At 35.1% G+C, this 27,275-nt stretch overlaps 1 protein-coding gene across 1 annotated transcript in view; it reads right to left on the reverse strand.

The window, feature by feature from the left end:
* The window catches only part of col25a1 (collagen type XXV alpha 1 chain), an 89,719-nt gene that overhangs the window by 31,063 nt on the left and 31,381 nt on the right, over positions 1 to 27,275 (reverse strand). The window contains exons 8-14 of the mRNA XM_088632143.1: positions 24,876 to 24,902; positions 24,089 to 24,133; positions 12,657 to 12,689; positions 12,454 to 12,489; positions 10,084 to 10,128; positions 3,153 to 3,215; positions 556 to 624 (exon numbers count right to left, since the gene is read on the reverse strand). Coding sequence (XP_088488269.1) covers positions 556 to 624; positions 3,153 to 3,215; positions 10,084 to 10,128; positions 12,454 to 12,489; positions 12,657 to 12,689; positions 24,089 to 24,127 — 285 coding nt within the window. The 5' untranslated portion in view covers positions 24,128 to 24,133; positions 24,876 to 24,902. The remainder of the gene's footprint in view (positions 1 to 555; positions 625 to 3,152; positions 3,216 to 10,083; positions 10,129 to 12,453; positions 12,490 to 12,656; positions 12,690 to 24,088; positions 24,134 to 24,875; positions 24,903 to 27,275) is intronic.

Below are 27,275 nucleotides of genomic sequence, written 5' to 3' on the forward strand. Positions count from 1 at the left end.
GAACAGACTAGACTGGCTGCCATTGAAGATCTTCAGCTTGGTCAGATAAGGAAGAGAGCTCTGTACTCCACGTTGACAAAGGGTTTTCTGCCACAAGAGCAGAATACTCTTGGAAGATCAGGAGTAAACCTCAGTCCTGCTGAGAAATGGTTTCATGGTTTTTTGCCTGCCTGAAGGATGAGTTGCTGATGAGTATATAAAGATGTTTAAAGACGAAGGTATGAAGCTTGTCGCCCATAGCAAGGAAGGTAGCCATTATGGATTTATTTGTAAAAAGTTAATAGGATCATCATTCTACAGCAAGCCAATAAAAAATAGAAGCGAGGAATCTGTCATTCAGTTTAGACAGATGTGATTTAACCAGGGTTATTTCTTTCTCACTTTTTATGCTCTAAAATGCTCTATTGTGGTTCTGGCACCGGTAGAATATTCACCAGTTTTTTGATTACATGAGGCAGAACAGCTTTCAGATGGAGACGTGAAATAAAATCCTTTGCTGAACTGAATTGCAAGTGTTGGACAAACTAAAAGAAACCCAAGTCTTGTATTACTGACCTTCTGCCCCATAGGACCGGGTTCTCCTCGTTCTCCTTTCCCTGGTGGCCCTGCCTCCCCTCTCTCACCCTGCCGGGAGAGACAACAAGTCATGAACATCACATCGTCATTGGATAATTGTGAGGGAAGCAAAATCACATCCTTAGTTTTGGTGCAAATGATGGTGCAAATGTATATCTTCTTAAAAGAAGAATTGACAAATGTTTTGTTTTGATCTTCCCATTACTAGGAGTTGCCTGCTTTAAATCAGCCTACTTTTAAATTTTGCTACTACACTCCTACAAGCACAGCGGACATTAATGGTCATGCACATTATCTTCCATAATCTGAAATTGTCTATCTGTCAGGCTGCTTGCTTCTTATTTGTTCCACAGACCCACAGTGCCAATGAGATAGAACAGCGGAAGGACAGGCACAGTGCTTACAAGCACACTATAATAAGCTGGGAAAATCCCGACCCATATCCAGTCAAACACGTTGAAACTTTTGTAGACTCTTGCAGGGGGAATCATGTGGCTTAGATTTGGACCTCCAGCATTTATAGGGCTTAACTGGTATTTGTATGGAAATTACATTACATTTAGTGGGTGGTGTAATAAGTACAGTATAGCACCAATTTGTGTTGTGAGCAGCAGAGGGCACTGTAGTACCGCTTGCTGCTTCAGTGTTTCATTGGCAAGCATTGAGTGTCATCTTTGATCTTATTGAATGTGAGTAGTAACAGTAACAGTGTTCTAAACTTCTTCATACCCTCCAGGCGATGTTATTCATTCCTGTCTTGATCATTGTTTTAAAGAAATCTTTCTTAATGCACCAGCAAAAAAAAAAAAAACTAACTAGTGAGTTTTCCAGTATTATCATCTGCCCTAAGGCCTGGTATCACTCAGTGACAGCACTGAGACTAGTCTAAACAGTCTTCTAATTCACTTTGCTATATTTTTTTATTTATGCTACTACTTTATAAAAAACATTTGTAGAAAGCGTGGTTATAGAATAAACACAAAAATGAAAATATCTGAAACTGAAGCCGTGTTTCATTCAAACCCTAGGAATACTCAAAGAACAGTGATAGAACTGTAAAGCTGCAAATTCTGTCCAGATGATGATAATTTGACTATGACTACCCCACATGGAAGAATACTGCCTGGGATTGTTTGAAGTTACTGACTTCAAATCTCAGAGCCACAACAGTGTTTTATGCCGTTTTATTAGGAATACTTTTTCGTTGCTCTTTTGCAATATCTGAACTCCTTATTTGGGTATGAACAGCCAGAATTCCTACTCTTGAGATGTTCTGACCATGGAAGAATCTTCTCTAAGTTGAGATATGAACACCACTGAGGAAACCTACCTTTAAAAAAGCTTCCCATGGGTTTTACACATCGACTTTTTCTGTGCATTGATTTTGCTTTGCTAGTTACTTCTTGTTTTTTTTCATGTGTTACAGTACCTCTGTATGCTTTACCATTATTTCACTGTACTTTATTATACTTGATCCTGTTTTTATAATGTTACAAGCCTCAGCAAGGGCTATTGCAGTCAAATGAAAGTAAATTACTGCATAAACTTGTGTGGTGCTTTCAAAACTGTGGCTTACATGAATTATGTTGTATTTAGAGACCTATTTCAAGGAATAATAATATTTATGAGCAGTCTATAATAAATTTACCTCCATTCCATGTCCACAATTATTGATATTTGTGCAACAACATTTTCATTTGTAGTGCAGAACTGACTTCAGTTCCAGTTTAGAATGGTATTCTAGCATGTGCACAGTGTACTTTCCTTACATGCGCATACATGGATGTGAGGATATGTTTTGGTGCTCGGTGTTCTAACATTTCAGTTTTATTATGTTGGTCTTAGGATGCGGTAAAAGACTGTGTCGATATTTTAATAGGCAAAGGAGCACTAGCATCTGTCCTTCTTGATGAACCACTCACAGACAGAACTGTCACAAGTGCATGAGGAGCTTGCAAGACAAGATCCATGCCTTTCCTGGTAAGGTAAAAACCCACAATCCTTGAAGCATACAAAAAAGGACAGGCCACATTTTAAACATCATACAAATCCAGTTTCCATCACACAGCAGTAGAATAACTGACCTCTACATGATAACCCTTGTATTCTCACATGGCACGGACTGAAAATCATTTGGACATTGAAGAGACCCTTTCTCACTTCCACAGAACCACTGGCATCTAATGCCTCTTGGGCAGAAGAGGAATGACCAACCCAAGATACAAATCCAACCTTTTGCTGGATTACTGACACTAATGGCTGTCATACAGTGGCTTCTGAAATCTTAAACCTACACAATTGAAGATAACCTATTGAACATGAGTTACGATAATTAATGTACTTAATTACAAACACTTTTTGTCATATACTGTATGCATGGTCACAGATTAATAACCATCAGATGTGGAAGTATCAGTATGAATACTGTAGCAAAGGGACTGTACTCTGTACACAAATTTAATCATTCATGCAATTTATTCATTGTACTTCAATCAAGGTTTAATTGCAATTTCTCTGTGAAAGGTTCATTTACAGTGCAAGTGTATATGTCTGGAAATTCTCCAGTCATCACCTACCTTTGTTCCTGGCAACCCTGGCAAACCAGGCTCTCCTTGAGGTCCCATGAATCCTGGTTCACCCTGAAATATTCAAACAAAAATCAGATATAATTTAAGAAGAGGCTTGAGTCAAAACCTGGAAGCTCAAGATAGCATGTCTCCATTCCCTAGACAGAAGATTCCAAATCCCATAACATGCTGCATTTCCAAGGACTATTATACTAATTGAACTTAAGGAAATAAGAGCTGATTGAAGTCATAACAAATGCATGAACCGCTCCTTTTCTTCTGTACTAACCTTGGCAACTGATAGACATCAGCCTGTGAAATTCAGGTCATGGCATCAATATAATGCATATACAGTACAGTAGCTAAGCTGCTGAAATTCAGTCATGGATGCTCACGCTCAGAGCACTTACTTAACAAAGAGACCAGACTATAAGATTAAAATAAATAGAATGGGATCTTATTCAGGCTGATGAAGGACAACGGTCTATATTAAATATTATTAGCATAGAAATAGCAGTATTACAAGTACTGTACTACATGTATTTCATATACACAAACTTCCAGTGTTTGATTATTGTACTGAAGGAAATGAAAAGTTATTCATAGGCCATTAACAAAACACTTTTAGCAACCACTCAAGAGAAAGGGGATACACATTGATTGGTAAATTGTTAATTGCTGTGCTCATCCATAAAAACAATAATGAAAAAGAATAAAGTAATTATACACCAATAAGTCTTAGTTAGAATAGAGGCAGGGTTATGGGTACAATACTTATACAACTCTAAGAACTAGAGGATCACCTGCATAACAAAAGAATTCTAGGGAGTAGTCAATACATATTAAAAAAAGGTGGGAATGTACAGCACAAACTGAGCACACAATACTGTACTGTACTATATTTAGGTTATACTGTGCTATATTCTCATTTTCATAAGACGTTTGAGAAAGTGCCTCATAAATAATTAATTCTAAAATTGCAGGTGATAGATATTTGAGTAAATGTGTGCATTTATTTGTATATTTGACATTGATAGTTAACAAAAGTTGTGCTTTGAGAACAGGTTTTTGTATAGAAAAGGTATAGATAAGATGTAATGTAAGATGTAATATTCTACTGTATACTGTACATACAGTGCCAGTGTATGTACTAGGACTGCTGCTCTTTTTAATAAGTTTTATTAATGATCTACATTTTGGTACAGTTTTGTAAACTAATAAGGTTTGCATATGTTGACAGACAAGGTGGATTAGCAAACACTATAGAAGAAGCAAAGGAAATAGGGAAAAGATGGACAATGTTCAAAATGTCACCTGGCAGTTGACATTTACCTAAGATTACTGCAGATTGTCTCATGAAGATAGCATAAAAATAAGTGATAAATATAAGCAAAATACATGAGAAACAGATTAAAGAAGCTACTTAACACAAAGTTTGAGCTGTACAGTATATGTTGACAAATTATTTCCATCTTCCAACAAGTATGTGTAATCATTAGAAAAGGCAGAACTGTGCAATGTATAGTTTTAAAACTTCAAATTTAAATTAGGGGATATTATGTTAAAAGTGTGCAATGCACTTGTAAGACTTTATTTAGAATGTTGTTACAATTTTGGTCACCGTGTTCTAATCAGATTTAAAGATACTGCTGCTCTGGAATCAGTCCAGAGAAAAGCAAGCAGGTACAATACAGGAGCCAAAGGAATGCCTTGCACTGACAGGCTAAAAGAACCGACTCTTAAGTCTACAGAAGACCAAAAAGAGACTTGATTGAAGTGTTCAAAATCCTCAGAGGTATTGACAAAGGCTACCCCACTGGACTTATTCAGAATCAACAGTGAAAAATGAATGAGAAGAAAATAAGGGGAAGAATGTCTAATCCAGACTAATTATCACTTTTTACATACTGTCGAGGCTTAAAGCCTGTCTTCTTTCAATAAATAGCTGGATAAAATCCTCAAATCAATTATCCAATAACTTCCACATTGGCTAGATGGGCAGAAGGACCTCCTTCTGGTTGTACCTTACTTATTTTTCTAGAAGCACCAACAGAACAAATCAAGAACTAATCATAAATCAATAAACTTATGCATATTTGTTTCAGATCACGATAAAATTCAGTTTGATTTAAGCAATAGCCCAGAACATCATTCTACCCAAGAAAGTAAAACTGCAAAATCAATACTTGATGATGACTTTGTGTGGAAAAGGCTATTTTTAATTTTTACCCAAAGGATATCCACCATCAGGTAATGGGTTTGAGATTTGCAGTCGATGAGTGTTTTTTTTTTGCTCAGGGTCTTAGTCTACAGAAAGAATAAACACTGTGGGTTAATTTTACAACATACATATCTGTAAATATCTGTAATCCACTTGGAAACAGAGAGTTTAAGACCTCATCTTACCAAATGCCTCCTTTTTGGGATGCATGTTTAGATTAACAGTAGCAGTAGGTATTGATGTATTGAGTCCATGAAGCTCTGGTGTTAGATTCACAACTTGTATCTACATCTGAACAACATTGAATATTGCAAGCTGTTTATCTGATTCAGTATTATTTCTAAAGGATAGATTTGCCGCTTATGCTGTGTTGTACTGCAAATAAATTCAACTGCTGCAGACAGGCTGCGATCTAAAAGATTCTGAAAACTGAAGAAATATGAACGTTATTTGAAAGTGTAAAATATGTTATGATGTATAACGCTTAAATAAGGGTTATATATAAGGCAAGATCTTTAGAAAGATAAAAACAATAAGCAAACTAAGCAAAATGTCCATGAAATGTCTACTTGAAAAAATAAAAACATGTGACTACAAGACTGGGGGAAAGTCTTGTTTTACATCAGATATATTGGGGAAGAGTTTTACAAAAGTGGTTTGATTAACACAACATGAAAGCAAAAGCTTTTGTGGGAAGGAGTTCAAATTATTCAGCAAAGTTCAATAGTTCTTTCAAAATAATTTGTTGAGCTCATTACAGAGTGTAATGAATAGGGAACATGGTTGGTTATTACAGGTCTATTACTTTTCACCAGTGTACAGGTAGCAAAAGCAACAACTAAGCTAACTCCATCATGAAAATTAAAAAGAATAAAATGTACAATGTTTTGGTTATGGAATTTGGTTATGTTCCACTACAGTACTTTTCAAAGAATTTCCATTTGTGTAACTAAAATCTTCAGTGCATTACAAACCCACTGATTCACATAATGTTTGCCTTTAAAGTGTCTTTTATCCCTAACATAATAAAAACACTCTTCCTTCCTTCTTCAGTTTTTGTCATTTATGTAGCAATGAAAGTGAGTCCCAGAATGAAGCCCATTGACAAGCATTGCTCATCCTTTGCTGGTATTGCTCAGCCAAAACCAGTTCTTGTAAAATCACTTACAATCATCCCCAGGAGGAAAACCCAAACCCACACATTGCTCATATCCTCCACTTCCAGTGCTCTAAATGTCTTAAAAAGCACTAAAATTATATCTTCATTAATTATCATTATTATTATCCCACTTCCCTACCAGCATGTTTATTCTTAAGACTGTTAAACATTTTTCCAGACCCACTAATCATCTTATAATGTCAAACACCCAAACTACATAACTTTGGAAGCTAGTTTGGCCAAATGGCCTCTTTTCATTTACAGTATAATCTTTCTTCTGGTCCCTAGTTCCCTTAACAGTCCACAGCTTCCATCCAGACCGGGCACTTCTTGTCACACATTTCCAGGCACTGTTTGGCTGCACTCATTCCTTTAGAAGACAAGGTCAATGCTACTCACCACTTAATAGTACTGAGTGATCATTATCACTGCATGTTGCAGCACTTCTTTCCTGCTGAGAGGGATATCTTCCAGCATGACAATACCCCCATCTAGAGAGCATGTGTGGCCACCCAAGAATTTGATGAGCATGACACTGATGTTATACTTATGTCATGACTTCTAAGTCACCAGATGTGAACCTAATGAAGTATTTATGGGATATTCTGGAATGATGCCGGTGATAATGTTTCCCACCTTCATCCACTAGGTGCGAACTGATTCAATTTCTCGAGAAATAACAGTACCACATTGGTAGAGCCTATGCTACAGGGCATACAGACATACTTGCCACAAGTGACTACATATTGGTGTTTCTGTTTTCTTTGTCCACTACTTGTAAAGTGTTGTTCCATTTACATAGGGGAAACATAAAGACAGCTGGCAATTTCAAGGACGATGTTGGAGCAGTAAACGTCAAAGGCTTTTCTTTACACATTATGATATTTTATCCCAGTTTGAAAGAAATATCAAAAGCTCAACTCACAGCCCTTAATGATTGACTCTGTTTAAAGCCTTCCACTTTAAAGATTGCTGCTTTTCAGCTCACTGCTCTCCTTTCCCCATTTCTTCAGTAAGTCTTAACTTCTCTTTGTGTGCTTTCTCTGCCACCCATCTCTCCCTCTTCCTTTTGTCACCTCACTCTCTTTTTACAAACCCCCAGAAGGATCTATAGGTGAAACATTCGTTTATTTTACTCTCTTTATATTTTTCAGCATGGAGTTAGTTTATATTGATTCCTACTGAATATGTTTATATATTTATGTGTTTATTTGTAGGATAAAAGCAAAAATATCTACAAGACAAGTCACAATGGTATGGTATGTAGACACAGTTGAGTTGCTAATGATGTATTGCCTGTAATAATTTATTGGTATAGTGACAAGTGATACAGAAAATGGATGTCATTTTAGCAATATCGATTGCATTTCTCAAGGTTGTTAATTAAAATATGGAAATTAATTTCATTTAATAACTATACAATTACCATTTAAGTTATTTTATAGTTTTGTTATTGAATTATATATTAATTATATATCATATTTTTTATATATTACTAGGCAATACCTATTTGTAAATGGATTTTACGTGTTTTAGAGGTATTTTTACATGCAAAATTCTTGCTTTGATTACAGACTGGGGATTCTTCTGTGTTATGTTTGCATGTTCTTCCTATGCCTCCAGAAACATGCTAGTTTGTTTCTCTGATTTGTTTCTGTGTGTGACCTGTAACAATCTGCCTTGTAACCTATGCTTCTGAATGTCCTTAACAAGACCGAGCAGCTTCCTGATAATGGATGGATGGTCATCATCTGAAAATCCCCCTTATTTAATTGTACAATAAACAGAGAATTAGAAACACTGGAATTTTAAAAAATAACTAAGATGGTTGTGTATATTAAAATGAAAATAAATAAAAATAATGAAATATATTCAATGCTAATATTGTTATTGTAATATTGTGAAAAAGACTGGAAATGAGAATTGCATCACTCATTTTACCTTACATGCAGATCTTATTGTGCATGAATTGGTAATATATGTTATTTTTCCTTATAAAAATATTTCACTTATTATATAAAAATGAATGTATAAAAGCTCTTTCGCCAGTGTAACACTAGGCAAATGTATCTATCCTTTAATGCAAAAGAAGAAACAATATGAAGAACATTTTGGTTTCATTGAGCAGATGAGAGTACATTTTGAAAAATCAGAACTTTTAATGGACTGTCCCCTCAGTGCAGTAATTCGTCAGACATAATACAATACTAATGCACGATGACAGTAAACATGTTTTTTCCTTTATGAAATAAAAATGACTTCACGGAAAATACAGACATGCATTAGAAAACACTCATTATTATTTGTCTTATGAGAACAAACATTTGGCACTTACCAGTACCAGTTTTTTGGGTTAAAATGCAAAGCAAATGTTTCAAACAGTTCCACAATGGCCGTAAAAGGATATATTTTTCAGAAAAAGATAAATTATTTTTTTGTGAATTCATGGATCTGAATGGGAAACAGGGAGTGCAATATAATCCCACTGAGTATCCTATACAAATATCTGCTGTTTACTTTTATTTGCCACACATAACAATTATCAGAATCATGGGGCAATGAGTACATTTAATATTGCAAACAACACTTCTTGCACAATTAGACTAGACTATATTGTTATTATCATTATAAAAATCATCCAGTTCAAAATAATTAGGCATGATTTCTTATCAATACATATTGATACATATCAATAAATATTTTCTATATTTATTTCTCTTGTAATTTTAAAATGTACTAAAAATGTACAAAATGTACTAAAACTTTCCAATAACACCTCTGTATGTTAAATCTGCCATATCTATTATAAAAATTAGTAAAACATTTAAAGTGTAACTTTGACACAAAGCATTACTGATATGCTTTATTAGTAACAACAGTGTGGAAGAGGATACCTCAATTAAGACTCCCTGCAAAAGAGCAGAGTTGATGCTTTTAAACCAATTTTAGTATAATTCCAGTTTAGTTTAAGTCCAGTTTAGTATAATTTTTAAGAATTTCACCATTTCTCTCTGTTAACAGAAAACAGAAAAAATAATGTTTTTTTTTCTATTGTACTTCTTTAACACTAGTGATGTACTATAAAGGGGCCAGGTACCTTCTTAATTTGAACAACTGATTTTTATTTTATTTTTTTCAACATGCATGTATTTATTTCACACACTGTTTTTTTCTAAATTGTGAAGATCACTTAAGCTGCTTAACTTGTTTTTCTAATTTTTTCCTTGAATGTTTCTTATCTGTTAATGGGTTCCTGTTGTGTTAAATGTATTATGTACACTATATATATATAGTGTTATGCCTTTTACCCGCCTGTGAAGCAAATTTCCCATCTGGCACAATAGAAGAAGTAAGGAAGTAAGGTACCTACGTGTCGTCATACATAATTCTTCTATATCACCAGACATAACAAATCCCACATAACACCTGTTTCCACGATAATGAGAGTAGCAGAAGCTGAGCATGGATGGTGTAAACTCTACCCTGCTATGTAACTTTCAGAATTCACTGCTGTAGATGAAGACAGGACCTCTCATAGATGGGAGCAGAGCAATATTTACCTTTATTCCAGGAAGTCCTGGTAACCCGGGCAGTCCTGGCTCTCCCTGCAATGGAAAAAAAAAATTAACAGAAACAGCTCTTAAATATCAGTCATCACAGCATACAGACGCACAAATGGCTAACAAGATCTGCTGTCTTTTTAAGCACAATTAGAATGTGTCAAGTACTTCAGTCCAGTTCTGGTCAATGCTGAATACCATCTTATATGAAGCAAAAAAGCTTTACAAATGTCCTTTGGACATAATAGCACAGATAAAGCAGGTATAAGGATAATTCTTGGAAATGACTCTCAATTGTAATAGAAAGTGATTGCACTCTTCAGTAACAGATGTCAAACTAATCGATTCACCTAAAACATTATAATAAAAGCTGAACTCATACTTTCTGGTATTCCAAAAAATATCAAGTGCTTGATGTTAAACCTGCTACATATGAGCTCCAACTTTATGTCTTTCTCAACCAAAAATAATTACTTCCTCAATATTATGATCTTTCAACAATGGCAGGAGTTGGATCTCTTCATTTCATAGAGAGAAGCACGCACATACAGGAGCTTTTTTGAGATCAAGTAAAGCCACTCTTTCCATTTGAAGCATTGTTAATTTACATTTTGGATGCCAGAGAAGAAAACCAATATATTACAACAGTCATCACAAAGAAGGGTCTGAATTTACGGTTTTAGTTAAAAACGAGCATTTTTTTTTCAGATTACAGTGATTGAGACAATTCTTGTTCCATCAATACACTGATATGTAAGGAAGCACGGAACAAAAGGATAGAAATATAGTTGCCTTTAAAATGTGTTTCCATGTCTCACAATCTATGAAAATAATGATCTTAAAGCAACTGCCTCTTTGTCAATGTATTGTGCTCCAGGTGTTCATTAAGCAATGGATAGTGTATAGATGTCTAAGAACATGCACTCCTTACCATTAGAAAGGTATTGTCATATGTAATTAAAATAATTCAAAATGACTTTTCTTACTAATGAAAATCTCCACACAGACACTTGTAATATGATAATGATGGAAACATTTAAAAGTTTCTAATCCTTTACTGTACCTCAAATACATTTAACATTTTTTGTTGTTCCTGGCATATCTAGCAGGAGTGTGAGATAGATGGATTGGATTATTTAACCAGGAGTTATTGGACCTATCTAATATAACAACACAAAGGAGAGACAAAGAACAAATATTAAAAAAAAATAGTGGAGGATGATGAATGCTAATCTGGTGTCTAGTGAAGAAAACAAAAATAAAACTTTATAAAAAACTGCAACCCATGAGATAAAATGATTAATCTAGTCATAACCATTAAGGAAAAACACAAAAGGTTAATTGAATTGACGTCATCATGCACAGTAAAATTAATTTGAGCAAAAATCACATGAAAACTGAAAGCGAATAAATGTTGTTTGTCTGACCCAGAGTTGTTTGTTTAAAAATGAGAATAATTGAAAATATTAGCAAAAATTACTTTCTGTAATGACCAAAGACTGTTTTAAAAGACTGATATAGTACTAAACAAAAGCACATAATTTTATTAGAGTGTAAAAAAGAATGAGAAATAAATCAATTAAAGAAAAGGATCCAGAAAGTTCCTCAGACAAGTTGCCCACTGTGCCTGGTCCCAGACTGCGTATGTGAAATACCCTCAAAGGTTGTAAAGATCTCAGTTTCCACTTGAACTAATTTGAAATGTAAAACTATGCTGAATTAATGATGTGTGGCACACACATAAAATGTATAATTAAATGAAATCTGACTGGTAGCATTACAGTGTTGCCTTGATGCTGCATAAGCTGCTTCATCAGTACTAGATTTAGCTGACACTGGGAAATTGCTGTCTGGAGCTTTTTTGACACTGAATTTAAAGCATTTGGTTATAGACCCTTAAAACAGTTCCCTGCCACCGTTAGACTTAATGAGGCCAGGCAAAATTTAAGAGTGACTTAATATATGACATACTGGTTATGGAAAATACTAAAAAAATACAGAAAAAAGTTTTAAAAAAGGCATTAGTACAAGTAGCATATTCCAAACAGCACATTAGTAAAGCCACCACATTTCCGTAACCTTTTCAAATGTTAATTTACTGCTCTCATGCAATGATGTGTGGCATGTTTCACAGTAAGTCACATCCCCAGGCTTTCTCATAGGCTTTGATTTGCTGCAGCTTTTAGGAATTTTCCGTAGTTTTAAGATGTTCAGACAAATAGTTAATAGTTACCTCAAAATAAAGGCTACTTGAAGCAAGAACAAAAAGAAATCCCTGTTCTATTGACAGTATCCCAATGCCTCTCTGCACCAAAATTGTGTAACAAAGTGAGATTGAACTGTTGTGGGGATAAGGCTTTGTATTTTTACCTTTTGTCCTGATCTGCCAGGTTCTCCCGGTTCACCCTACAAAAAAGACAAACAGGAAGAAAAAGGGCATCAAATCAATAGAGCGGTGACAGCCAGGGAGTGAATTTATCTGATTGGAGAAGGAATCAATTAGATAGCTCTTATGAATTAAGCTCTTAGAAAAAAATACAAAGAGATACCAATGTTAAAGAAAGGAGACTAACCTTTATCCCTGCTGCAGAGGACCCTGCATCACCCTGAAAGAAACACAAGACCGGGTTATCCTTAGACATTAGAAAACACAGCTGTCAAGATTAGAATTTAGAGACTAGAGATAAAATCATTGTTTAAGAAGTCTCCTGGAGCCCTAGTCTCCTGGAGGGCTTACAAAAACTTTTTAATTCACTTTTATAGAGATTGTGGCTTTCTTGCATATGTTGAGACCAAAGACCTACAGTACCTAGGCAGGTGTAAACATTCCTTCTGTGAAATACCTAACTAAACAGATGAGTGAGAGATAATTAACCACCATGCTGCTATCAGATCTAGTGGGGAGATACTGTAAAGGCATGCAGACACATTAGCACAGAAGGCACTGTCTACTGTGACGTGTGCAAGACCATTGATAAAAGTAGTCATAAATGTATATGTAAAAGCTTTTTTTTACATAAAGCTTAGAAATACAAAGGAAGAGAAGACATAACCAGTATGCTTGGATGGTAAGTCATCTACTGCTGGGTTATCATCCAAGCAGCTACTACTGCTGCCACCAACCCCTTTTTGTTTACTTTATCCCTCATTATTTATTATATTTGTGTTGGTAAGCATTAAGAAATGGCCAGGACCTGGAATAAGGTTGAACCTTTGCCCACCTTTTCATCAGCTAAGAGGCTAAAATATTCTGAATATCCTGAACAAACTGACAGAAGCTCCCAGTACAGTATCTGTCTATACAGTATCTGGTATTTAGGGAAGGTATCAGATTCTCTGGTAAGAAGAGGGAAGTGGTCAACTGTGGGACAGTGGAGCTTGGAAAATTGGGATTTTGTGAAAAACTTGAGTTTTTTGGAAGAAACGTTTTGGGTTTTGATGTTGATAAGCATCTTACCTTCTCAGTTTATAAAGAGAATTTATGAAATAAGTGTAGTTAGAACTCAAAGGAGGAGCTAGGGAACCAGACACATAGACAGAAATAATGTGCACTTTTTTTTACCTTTTTGATTGTGTCTGTGTTCCCATGTTCCCACCTACTAAAAGATACCTGCTACTGCACTGTGCCTCTATTGGAGTTACAAGTTAACATGACAGAGGAGTCTCATTGGGAACAACAATATGTCTGTAAATTTGCATATACACAGTATGAAAAGGTGCCTTAAATGTACTGCACATTTTTCAGATTTCTCTTTTCAGATCAGAGAATAATGAAATGGAGACTACTAGAGCATATTTGAATGAGTATTTTAGGGATGTTGTTCAAACTGTGTTTTGTTAACCAACTGACCAAATCTTTGCTGAAGTCAGTTTGAATCTGTAAGTTTGAATTTTAAATGGTATATACATACAGTATACAGAATATATAACTTCTAGCCAAATAATTTAGTTTTTTTAACGAGACATAAATTGATACCCCAGAAATGACTAGATTTTTGCCCCATTATCTTTTTTTGTGTTACACAATGCTGAAATACATATTGTTGTCAGGTCACCATGCCAGATTCTGCAGATTCATACTGATAATTATTCATGTGCCACCTGCTGACTTTTTAATAACAGGCTATCACAAGATAAGACATTTTAGGTCTAGCTGTAAACTGAACTGGAGGTGATTCTTGATTTTAACAGTGGCGTGGTCTATAAAAAATATAAAAAATAAAAGTTTTTATTGCAGACATTTTTAATGTGCTTGTAATAATAATAATAATAATAATAATAATTGCTTACACTTATATAGCGCTTTTCTGGACACTCCACTCAAAGCGCTTTACAGGTAATGGGGACTCCCCTCCACCACCACCAATGTGCAGCATCCACCTGGATGATGTGACGGCAGCCATAGTGCGCCAGAAACCTCACCACACATCAGATTTCAGTGGGGAAGAGAATGGAGTGATGAAGCCAGTTCATAGATGGGGATTATTAGGAGGCCATAATTGGTAAGGGCCAGCGGGAAATTTGGCCAGGATGTCGGGGTTACACCTCTACTCTTTTCAAGTAACGCCCTGGGATTTTTCATGACCACAAAGTCAGGACCTCGGTTTTATATCTCATCTGAAAGACGGTGCTTTTTTACAGTATAGTGTCCCTATCACTATACTGGGGCATTAGGACCCACATAGACTGCAGGGTGAGCGCCTGCTGGCCCCACTAACACCTCTTCAAGCAGCAACCTTTTTTTTTCCAGGAGGTCTCACATCCAGGTACTGACCAGGCTCACAACTCATCTTCTTCAAAAGAACTGAATTTGAAATAAAGTTGGCTTTTTTTAGAATAAGCTTAAAATTCAGGTTTTGTTATGCAATTGAATTTAAAATCAGCATAGTTAGGATTACATTTTCCAAACTTTGCCAGTTCATTTCTCAGATGTGAACTGAATATTTTCCATGAATTATTCCATAATTATTTTGTTACAATTAGTTAGCCCATCAATACAGTAGTATTCTTGATAAATCTCCTTGCAGCAATGAATTCTTTACAGATAGTCCAGATAGCAGAGGGGAGACTACTGTCAAATTGTATGCGGTTAAATTATATGGATATAACATCCAATAAGGGAATGTGTATGAGACTCCCCAAATCTCTCCATTTAACTAGTTGTTCTTCTGAATACAGTTATACTGGCGGTAGCTACAGTACATACAGTACAGTACCTGATGAAACATCCTTCCCGAATCCTGAATCTGGCCTCAATTAGGCCCCTTCTGCTTGAGATGATACTGCCTTGAAAGAGGTTCATTTCTTAGGGGCATAAATACTGTACTGATGTTTTATTCCATTTACTAAAAAAGACAAAGATATACACAATGTACAAGATGTTGCTCAAACTGCTTGATATAGTATGTTCACTTTATGCACACAAAGACATCACCTCCGCCTGTGCCATTCTTTCACTGGATTCTGACAAAGCTTTTTCTGGCCTGAGAGGGAATATCTACTGTCAGTCCAAGATCACATGTGTTTGGTGTCAAGTCTCATTAATATGGTTAATAGTGGTTTAATTAATAATGGTAATTACAGTTATTAAGGTGGTTAGAATTTAATTCGCCAACTCTTCAGCAATGGTGTTAATAGGCAGCAAGCCTAACATCCAGTTGTGAATAACTGTATTGTTATTATTACCTTGGCTGCTGTGTGTTTGGTCTACTTTGATTTTAATTTTTTTTTATCTTTACATACTGTAATTATGTTATTCTTATGTAATTTATTTTGTACCGAGTCCACTGCCATTGTTGGATTATTTTCCTGCGGGTGTTTTCTGGGCTCAGTCTTTGCCCCTCTGCCTTTGTTCTGACGGCTGCCACTGGCTTTGGGTCCAGTCCATTTCTGGTTCTGTCTGCTACAGGTCACCATGCTGGAGTGTTTTACCCCAGTGAAGGACTGGGGTAGAGAATTGCCTGTTGACCATGGAGCACTCATAGCTTTTAGAGACTTGTGACTGTTTAACATTTTTAAATTTTGCATGGGTTATTTTTTACTCTATTTTTACTCTTTGTTTGACTATTATTACTTATGCTCTCTTTTTCTCTTTACTTGTTTTAAGTATGATGGGTCTGCTATTACAAAGCATTTTGAGTTTCTTGAAAACTACTCATACATAACATTATATTATTATTTCCAGATTGCTGTCTCTAGAGGTACTTGCCAGGGATGACCACTCCTGACTCTATTTGCCTTCTCTCTGGAACTATTAGCTCAAGCTATCTTTTGATTTTGCTGCTGGTTAAACACTTCAGGTACTGTACCTCGGGACTTGAGATTTATTCAACTCCATATGCAATAACAGTAAACAGTTTTAAGAATATGTTTTATACAGGACACAGACTTGAAAAGACATTTTCCCAAATCTCTTTAGAATTATGTCTGCATAGCAAAAATGAATTTACTTCCTCACTTGAATTTTTTCATTTCTATTGCTTCTCTTTTTCCACCTTTAGGGTATTTGGATAGACTACATACTAGAATTTTAAATGTACAAGGGAAAGGCAGAAACTGGGCATTAAATTCTCGATTCTGCAGTGTGGGACTTTTTATTTGTACTCTTTCATTTTGTGAGCACTCTTTAATACTGACACTCCTTTAGCTTGGCATCCTTTTAAAGAAAGTCTGGACTCCCCACATAGATGTCCAGATGAAATTTATAGTAGTAAATAAAACACTGTAGATTTTGGAACAAGTAAAGGTTAATTCCACGCTGAAAAGCAGAAAGAAAAAAAAACAATCTTTTGGCTGTCAATACAGCTAAACAGCCGAAACAATGTGTTTTTCTTTTTCTTTTTTCAGTATGGAATTAGCCCTTACTTACTGCTTTGCAGCCAACACATGAACTATAGATTTTGGACTTACAAATATATATTTAATGGCAGGCTAGGTTATCTACACACAAAGCATAATCTGTTGTTTTTTAGAGGCAAAACAAAGGGCTTCATTTGTGTATTAATTTCTCTTACAGGCTTTGCATAGAAGTAGCAAAAATACTTTGCTTGGAGTGTCTTATCTCAGCTACAGTATATGATGGTTCTTGATGGGAGCCTCCACATTTTCCACTCAAGGATCACTGAACCTCTCCTGCTTTGCTATCATTTACACAGAGTCTTCTACTGCTCAGATCCATGGGTATGGTAGGGATATTGGAGGCTTGGAGCGGTGTACTGTAGCTGAAGCAGTCAAATCCTTTCTTCCCAACGCTTCTGTCATACTGTATCATTCTTGCTTAGGGGTTCTTCGGGGATGAAACTTGGAAAGGGGACCATTGATAACATGGGACTGGGATGCTGTTGTGCTATACTGTTCTGTTCCTTTTTTCTGCCTTTGAAAAAGGTAAAAGTAATACAAACATGGTTTCCCCCCAGAGAAACATACAGTATGTAGACAAAGCTGGTAAATGAGGCAGGCAATGTAAAAAATTACACTGTAATGGGATTTTGTATTTAAGAAGCCAGGGGCACTGTCCATGAAAAAAACAACAGGGAGATATAGCCTATCTTTGAAAATAACTTTACAGATTATTTTATACTGCATAATCTACTTGTCTGATGCAGCATTAAGGATGAGAACAGAAATAACTGCTTCGGAGGATTTTGGGAAGCCAACTGAAAAACAGCCGTTTGGTTATGAAATTCTGTTAAAAAAACGTTGATGCTCCTGACACAAAAAAACATTTTCTAATTAAAAATCAAGCATTGTCAGAGGGATGAATGGCAATTTTATCTTTTCGGTCTTGCACTTTTACCATCTGCTACCGTGTTTACTTTTCTTTAACTTAACACTGCCATCAGCTATGTTAAACAGCAATATTATAGTGTTTTAAGTTAACAGCTACATTAACATTCTGCTTCAGATGTTCCCATCAAGTGCTATAGTTTTTATTGGTTGTTGCATCGGAGCAGAATAAGAACACGAATAAAACATTAAGGCTGTAACAACTGGCTCAGATTCCAATTTGGCTGGAATTAGATGGTGGTGTACAATTAAAGTTAGTGGGAAAAACAGCAAGAAATTGGGTGGGTGCCTGTTGCTGATTGTGTGGCTTCAGTTCTTAGGCAGCATTTGCTCATAAGTGCAAAGGAATTTATTTTTGCCCTCGCTTTTATGGGAGTCATTAACATGTGCTGTGCATAAAGCATATTTAATTGCTTTAACTCTAATGGGTTCAGCTGAATGTTTTTTTTTGCATTTAAATTCTGATATAAATGTTTGACTACTTCTCAGTAGCTTAAGAGAAAATTATCACGTTTATTGTTACTGTGTTCTGTGAATATAATGTAGATTTCTCATGGTTAACCCAGGTTCAATGCAGATATTTGTCGGTTCTCCTAAAGAAATAACTTCTGTTGTTTATTGTAATCATTGATAAGTTCTAAAATGTTGATTTATTAAATTTAATAAACAATAACTTGGTAGTGAGACATAGGAGAGCTGCAAATAAACAAGAGCTTACCTGTGTAATGAAATTAGTTGATTGACTAAGTTAGACACAAATATTGTCATAAGGAGGCATGACTCCATAATGAGATCAATGAGAAGGCTGGCTGTGACTGAAGTGCTCTGCTTCAAGAACTAATGTGTGGAAATATTGCAATGGAAAGCGAGAAGGAAAAAGCTGTGTTGTCATAATAGGATATGAGAGACTTGTAGAAGAAGATTATGAGTAGCACACCCTGGAGAGTTGTTGTGTGAGGCACATAACTGAATGCAAAGAGAATATCAACTTACTGTACTTTCTAGTAAAACTGCATTAATGCATGGTTATAATTATTAGCCATTATTATAAAACTATCTAAACTAAACAAAAATATACTTTGAAATGAGGCAAGGGTAACACTTTATATCTTTCTATTCCATTAATGTTGAATTTGAGCTTTTTTATATTTAAAATATATTGTATTTAATATATTATATTTAAAAATGTTCTGCTGCTCTAGAGAACAAGTATAGAAATGAATACATGAGGGCAAATACAAATTTAATTAAACTGGAATGTTGTCATGTGGTCTCTGATATCTTCACCTGACTATCATAAAGCAGAATGTTGTGTAAATGAAGACTGATGTTTTGAAGAATGGTTTAAAGAGTCAGTGTTAAGGACTGTTGCATCAAAGAAGCCACTTTTGAAATAATGAAGGCTGACACGGTGTTACAACCAGGGAAGGAACATTCTGAACAGCACAATTTTTGTAATCGGAGTGGTGCATACAACAAGAATCCATTTTGTTGAGGTAGGTGACTGTTGAATGTGGTTTTAGAACCTAAGAAAGTTTCTAGACTATCCCTCTACATCAGTAAGTCTACAATTCAATTTCCAACTTGGTAGCAATAAAGCACTTCTCAGGCCCATTTTAAGATTTTAAGCTTCCTGCTTTTAGCTTTGAAATAGTTTTTTTTAAAATTAAAAATGCGAAATATATTGATTTAACAAAATAATAATTTGGTCATCTTCTGGGACATGCTCAATGTGCCCTTAAAAGGTCCCCACTGGTGCAGCTCATCCTTAATTAGCCAGGACAGTTGTAGTTGTTATGGCAAAGCATCACCCTTAATCCAGGGCTCCGCCTCCATCCTAACTATGCTGATTTTAAATTCAATTGCATAACAAAACCTGAATTTTAAGCTTATTCTAAAAAAAGCCAACTTTATTTCAAATTCAGTTCTTTTGAAGAAGATGAGTTGTGAGCCTGGTCAGTACCTGGATGTGAGACCTCCTGGAAAAAAAAAGGTTGCTGCTTGAAGAGGTGTTAGTGGGGCCAGCAGGCGCTCACCCTGCAGTCTATGTGGGTCCTAATGCCCCAGTATAGTGATAGGGACACTATACTGTAAAAAAGCACCGTCTTTCAGATGAGATATAAAACCGAGGTCCTGACTTTGTGGTCATGAAAAATCCCAGGGCGTTACTTGAAAAGAGTAGAGGTGTAACCCCGACATCCTGGCCAAATTTCCCGCTGGCCCTTACCAATTATGGCCTCCTAATAATCCCCATCTATGAATTGGCTTCATCACTCCATTCTCTTCCCCACTGAAATCTGATGTGTGGTGAGCGTTCTGGCGCACTATGGCTCCCGTCGCATCATCCAGGTGGATGCTGCACATTGGTGGTGGTGGAGGGGAGTCCCCATTACCTGTAAAGTGCTTTGAGTGGAGTGTCCAGAAAAGCGCTATATAAGTGTAAGCAATTATTATTATTATTACTATTAGTTTTGATTCTGAAATTAAAACAAGCACAGTTGGACTGCTGTTGCAAGTCACTATTCATTTCACACCCTGTTAGATTTTTACAAATCATGCACAAAAGTAATTGTTTAAAGATGCCACACATGCTGAGTGATGCAAAGTTTAATTAAAATCTAGTGGGGTCTAGATTCAAATTAAACTTCACATCACTCAGCAGTGGACATACAAATAGTCTTGGAATTAAACATTCCTTATTGTTCTTTTTCTAAATAAATCTAACAATTCTGAAACAAACCAATTGAAATAAGTAGCTGGAAAATATAATTTGTTTATGCATTCATTATTTAATCCTATGTTTTAAATCTGAACTGGATTCCAATTATTAAAATCAAATTTAGTATATTTGGTATTTCATGATTACATTTTACTGTATCTGAGTAAGCATGATGTTTGCTTTGGATCAACACTTACTGGACATCATTCAAGTGCACAAGTTCACAATGAACACTGTGCTTTAAAAGCAAAAGGCAAGAATAATACTTTTTAGTATTATACAGTTAATTGCCAAGCGTCCTTTATGTAAGATGAGAATATACAAACAAATCTAAAAACACTTTCTCACTAAACCATTGATACATTAAAACTGAATTACATTACAGTTAAAGGAGAGGATAGTTAAAGACAGCGATATCAGGTTCACAGATACAATTTAAAATAGAAAAACAAAATGACAAGATATTTCATTATGTAAAGTTATTGGTCTAAACATAATAATTTAATAATTTTAAAAGAAGGTACATGAATAATTGAACATGGAAGAAAGCCAATGAATAATCTTTCTAAAGCATTAGTTTAAATTTTTTTCAGCAATTTGATTTGCCTTCTGTCGCAAGAACCTGTCAAACCAAAGCAATATAATTTTCTCATTATGAAACAGCAGCAAGGGCCTTGTGTGGATATCCACAGTCACAGCATGCCAAGCCACACAGAGCACCCGCAAGCCTCACACAGACAGCATCTCTGATTTATATGAACAGAGTCTGGTAGCAAGGCATGTTAAAACAAGGTACCACAAACAAGATGCAAGACTGTCAGTGTCACTCAGGGTGACTTGATACCTCAGAGGACTGGTGTAAATAGTACCAAATAGTGCTGATACACGGCTGAGATATGGACTTTTCCTGCGTTTTCACATTTCACAATTTCCTTAGATCTTGCTGAGATCTAGTCGCAAGACATAGCATGCTTCATGAGCTAGATAAATCATCTGCCGCTTTTCTTTTCTTATCTGCCCTGTGTTCTTGTGTTAATACCATACAATGAAACTATAGTGTCCACACACTCCAGTATGATGCTATGATATTGCAGGACAATATTGCCCTAGAAAAGGAATCTTTCTTACTCATTTTACAATGACCATATTGTACTTCTTATAGGGAATATTGCTCAGAACGATGAACAACAAATGAAGGGAAGAGAAAGTACATCCAGTCCTATAATCACCTATGATCATTAGGCATTTGCATAGCTGAAGACAATAGATTTACAGATTTATCATCTGTCATTCAATATACCTTAGCATCTGATTGAAACACCCTGGATAAAACAGATTGATAATGTTAATTCAGTATATTTTGATGCAAGAGCAGGCAGTGTTGGAGCCACTGAATTATGGTCTACCCTGCAGTTAAGGGAGATGTAGTGTTGTTTTTCTTTTATGCTTATTTAACAGCAGTGGTTAGCTTTGGGCTCTATACAAACACTTTTATCTTGTTTTTGAGGAGAGTTATTACAAATCGCAAAACTATAGATGCCAACTGGATTATTTTTATTTTAAAAAGTAGTGTTTTATAGTTAAGTACAAGGACTGGGAGAAAGAAAAGATCAAATGATAAAATCAAGGCCAAGTGACTGAGTGAAACCTTTTCTGCTTTTCCTTTTCAACCACAAAAAAGTTACTGTAACCTTGTAGCAGCCTGGTCCATGAGAACTTCTTAAACACTTCAAATATACCATAGTGATACCCTAACTTCTAACATCACCAACTTGTAGTTTAAAAATACATAACATACACGGACATGAATATGCTGAAGCAAATGAGATAGCTTTACTGGCTAGTTTATGGATTTTTTCTGCACCATTGACTGTATGTTATTCTGGCCAGATCCCATTTCACATTAGCTGCTGTACAATATTACGAAAGTTTATTTAATCAGGTTATTCTTTTGGCTCTGCACTGAATATTTTAGTGATGTATATTAGTTTTTCTGCCAAAAAATATAATTGTGTGAATCTCAAAATTAGTCTTGGTCTGCCAAGAAGAGATATACAGGTTTTTTTTCCAAGATTTTAAAACTTGAAATTGAAACTATTTGTTGCACTTCAGAATCCTTTTTTGATTATAATGAAAAAAAAAGAATATTATAAGAATTCTAAATATTATAAGAAGGTTAAAAGTACTTTTTTTGCAATGGGAAGCTTTTCTTTCTCCTGATGTTTTATTGTCCCTTGATTACAGCCAGAATCAGGTGTAAGGTTTATTCCTGCTATGCAGTGCCTCCCATGTAAGAAAACCTCTTGTAAAAGATACTACTAAAACCTTATGTATCTTCCAATTCTCAGTGTGTATGACAAGGCTTAGCCCTTCCAATTCACAGAATCCCTTCTCATACGGTCACTATGACACCATTTTCTTTCAAGCTCATATTAATTTCCATCCAGAAATCAAGTTGGAGACTCCAGACCTTTTTCTTAAAACTCATACAGTTTGATGCAAAGTCTGATTAATACAGTTTTCTTCACAGTACCTTTAAAGATGCGCTGATATTTTTATGCCTTAACTCACATGTTCACTGAGCCTTTTATCAACAATTCCAATAACCTTTCTCTGTGTTTAATTACACCTAGTTTGCAATTGTCTTGTCCATAAGAAAGAGCAGAATCATACTGTTCATATTTTACCCTCCTAGAAAATCTATTTTGCCCTTATCACATAAGTGACTGATCTTAATGTCAAAATGGAATTCCATTCATTTGTTTTCTCAGTTTCCAATTCAGGAACTCTCCAAGATTCTATTGAATAGTCTACAGTAACATAGGCTTGCACCTTACATATACAGTCAAATTGACATAAACATAAGCTTGAATGAAATCAACACTCAAACTCTTGCACCAATCTAACTTTACAACATTACAGTGATTGATTGTATGTTTCCAGGTAGGAAAAAATTGTGTGGGATAACATCGCAAAAAATTCCCTGTCATAAACATACATTTTTCAACTTATATTATACTTGCAGCATCAAACTGATGCAGATTTCTAATCATCATAGTCTCACTGTTTGTAAAAATGTTCGTTATACTGTGTGTGTTGCAAGGCAAAAGTGACACTGCAAAGTATGCTTTCCTCAATGATGTTGAATGACAATCTTGGTTTTTTTTCTAAATGGAAGTCTTAATGATCAATTATTCTCTATAAATCTAAAAGGGATCCAAGTGGGTATAGTTTACTACAAGTCAAGAGCACAAATTAAATCTACTTATAAAGAAAGTATGCATATAACATATCATATCTGCTTTAACTTAACTTTCTGTTTCATAAGGGCCACTTTTCATCGGACTACTTTGCTTTTCATCAAGCTTGCTCAGATGGCTTACATTAAATAGAACTGCTCCTTGAAAGACAGCCAGTTTCTTTTTAGATCAAGTTTCAGAAGAAAAAAAGATTGCAAAGGTATGAAAGCCTGTAAATTTATGTTTGTACCAACTGACTTACCTTTTCGCCCACCTCCCCTTTAGGTCCGCTCTCCCCCATGTCGCCCTGAAAAATAAGAATGTGACACATCAGTCTCCATCATTCTCCACAGGCTTCCCAATGTTCGCCTGTTAACTGGAATCTTTTATATCATTTTATATCCATTATCCCTGATATGGCTCCCACACATAATGAAGATTAACCAAGGATCAGTGGGTTCTTTTATATACTATAGGGAGATCATATGACTCTGTGTTCACCAGGACACCTCAAGACAGGCTGGCCTTTTAGACCCACAGTTTAATTGAAAAACTCTAATTTGTAAATTCAGCATTGTGCCTTTACAGAGGTCTGAGTATAAACAAGGTTGTAGGATTATGGCACAAGCTTTTCAGCTCTGTTGTTAAAGATGATATCCTGCCTTTTTTAAAGAAATGGTTGTTTCTTTTTGGCATAAAAAGAAATGGTTGTTTCTTTTTCAATTGGCTATTGAAAAACAGAGTGAGATAGGCTGAATGGGTCCCTCTCTTTTCTAATGTTCTTTTATAAGACAACACTTTTGTACAGTAGCAAAGAAAAAATGAAAATTAATGTATTACTATTATAATCAATAACTAGCAAATGAATAAAAATGAAAAATTATCAAATCTTTTTTTTCTAGTGCTATATGGAAAAGAATATTATCACAATGTCTCCTCTGAATATACAAAGATAATTTGATGTACTGTATGTATAGTAAAATATGTTTAAAGTATAAACAGAAGGCATTTCACAAAGAGAGCAAAAATGGTGTGAAACAAACTTTTACCTTTTCACCTCGTTCCCCCAATTCACCCTGTTAAAAAGAAATATTAAAAAAAGGCATTAATGTTGCAAAAGGAAAATAATTACTGCAGATTCTGGAGAGATCATATCTATAAGCAAATTCACTTTAAATTAAACTCTGGGGCTCACATATCAGCAGCCCTTTTTTCAGACAAACCCTTGGGAACATATTTTCCAGAATTACTGCCAGAAAAAGTGCACAACACACATAGCACTCAACCAGGAAAATGACACCAGATAAGAGATGAGAACACATTAGATAAAATTACTCTGTTTTGCACTTAAACCAGGCCCACTCGCTATCAAACGTCATGGAAGGTCACATGTAAATCTTCTGAACTCTAAATTCTGCTTGATATTGTGAAAGAGACATCAGTAAAGACATGTGTCTAGGTACAATATCACATTGTTGAATTCCTTTCTTTCACTTTTGTCCTACTAATTGAGTTCTTCAATAATACACAGATTCTAGTACCAGCGTAATTAAACAAAAAAGACTCAGAGGACTGAAATTGTTGATCTCCTGTTTTGCATTTTGAATTGCATAAATGTCATGAAATGCAGTGAGGGTGGTACATTTTGTTCCCTTTGAGACAATCTAAAAGTTATTCCAAGTCTACAATCCAATTAGTGTATAGTACTGGAAAACTAGTGCATATATGAAAACGCCTACGTCTTAAATATTCTGACTACAAAAGAAAAGCCCAAAGTAACGAACACAAAAAACATAAACTTGACAATTGTGGCACAAACCTTAATGCCAGGGCTTTCATTTAGGCTGGGCAAACCTGACTTCCTTATTTATTTAATAAAGCACATATTAAGGCAGTACAAGACTTCATTTGTGTTGTTTAAAGATAGATACTGCTTAATTGTGGGTAAAAAATAAAATAGAAAATGTGATAGATCTGCTTTTCAGCAAATCTGGGGCTTGGTCCCCTCTTTAAAAGTGGTTCACCTATGGTGAATATCAGAAGCGAGTTCCTGCAGCTTCCTTCCCATCTTACAGAGCAACATATACTTACAAATACTGCTTATTATGATTCCAACCAAAGCAGCTCTGATAAGAATAGATGTGCAGTATTACTTAGTTCTTGCTTTAGTATCACCTCAAAATATCACTACTGATGTACTGTATATACAGTGGAAATCATTGACAAGAAAGAAAACAAACTCTTTGACATTAGGACACTTTATAATATCTTCTACCTGAAATCTTTGCAGAGATAAAACATCTCGGTAACATAGGACATAGTTGAACATTGTTTTTTCTATTGGCATTGTTTCTAAACCAGTTGTTTGATTTTACTTTTTGATTGACTCGCACACTAAAGTGACTTATCACAGGCGATAACACCTTGGGAGACAAGAAATAAAGGTGGATAAAAACATTTGATAGAAGTATACATTTCATTTGACATCTATGGAGTAAGTGAGGAAGAAATTGCTTTGTGACATTTCTTATCTCAGAGGTTCCCATGGAACATGTTTGTAAAATTATTTAGTTTGGTTTGAACATCTATTCTGACACCACAACCAAGCTCTTCTCGAACAAACTAAAACACTTTAGGCATTGCAATCAGACACAATAGGTTTTCCCATTTCATCCAAATAGTGAACACATTTTATTTCCCAGTCTTGTTGCAGAAAGAATTACAGTATTCACTTTATTGTGAATGTGATTGCATTTATTTTAATATAGGTAGATTATTTATTCAAATTTTCAGATATTACATGTTTCCTTCACCTATTTTTTTCAGAATATTTTACCTAAAAATTATCATTTAACAAGATGTCTAAGTTTTATTACATTCAGAGTCAAATTAGATTTATTAACAGTGATAGTAAATTAAAAAAATATATTTCTGGAGTTCTTTAAATTACATAATGCACAGATTTATTTTTTCATACCACAAAACAAACACAAGACCTTTGATTTGTCACAGCTTTTTCTTAAAACAATATATGGCATGAACACAATATTCTTTTAAATTGTATTGGAAATACTACATCTGTACTGTATCATTTAGTAATACTAAATGTATCAGGAGATCAAAATCAAAATAATCTCAAAACATCACTTATGTAGAAATTTATAGAATAAATAAAATAAACCAAAATTCTAAACCACACACACTTTAACACAGTTCTAGGATTGCTCATAGACATTTCAGTAAGGAAATGACATATTTCCTTTTTGTTTTTCAGAATTGAGTGCCTAGAAGGAGCCTAATCACACAGATGGATCACAAAACTAGAATTGTCTGCCAGGTACACTTTGACGCAATAAAGTATTTCCAGTCGTTAAAGAAATAAAACCACAGCCCTTGGATAAGTGTGTGGAATACAAAGAGGAAGAAAATTACAGAGGGAGTGAGAGAAA

This window comes from Lepisosteus platostomus, chromosome 1, assembly GCF_059453375.1.
Source record: "Lepisosteus platostomus isolate fLepPlt1 chromosome 1, fLepPlt1.hap1, whole genome shotgun sequence".
NCBI classification, from domain to species: Eukaryota; Metazoa; Chordata; class Actinopteri; order Semionotiformes; family Lepisosteidae; genus Lepisosteus; species Lepisosteus platostomus.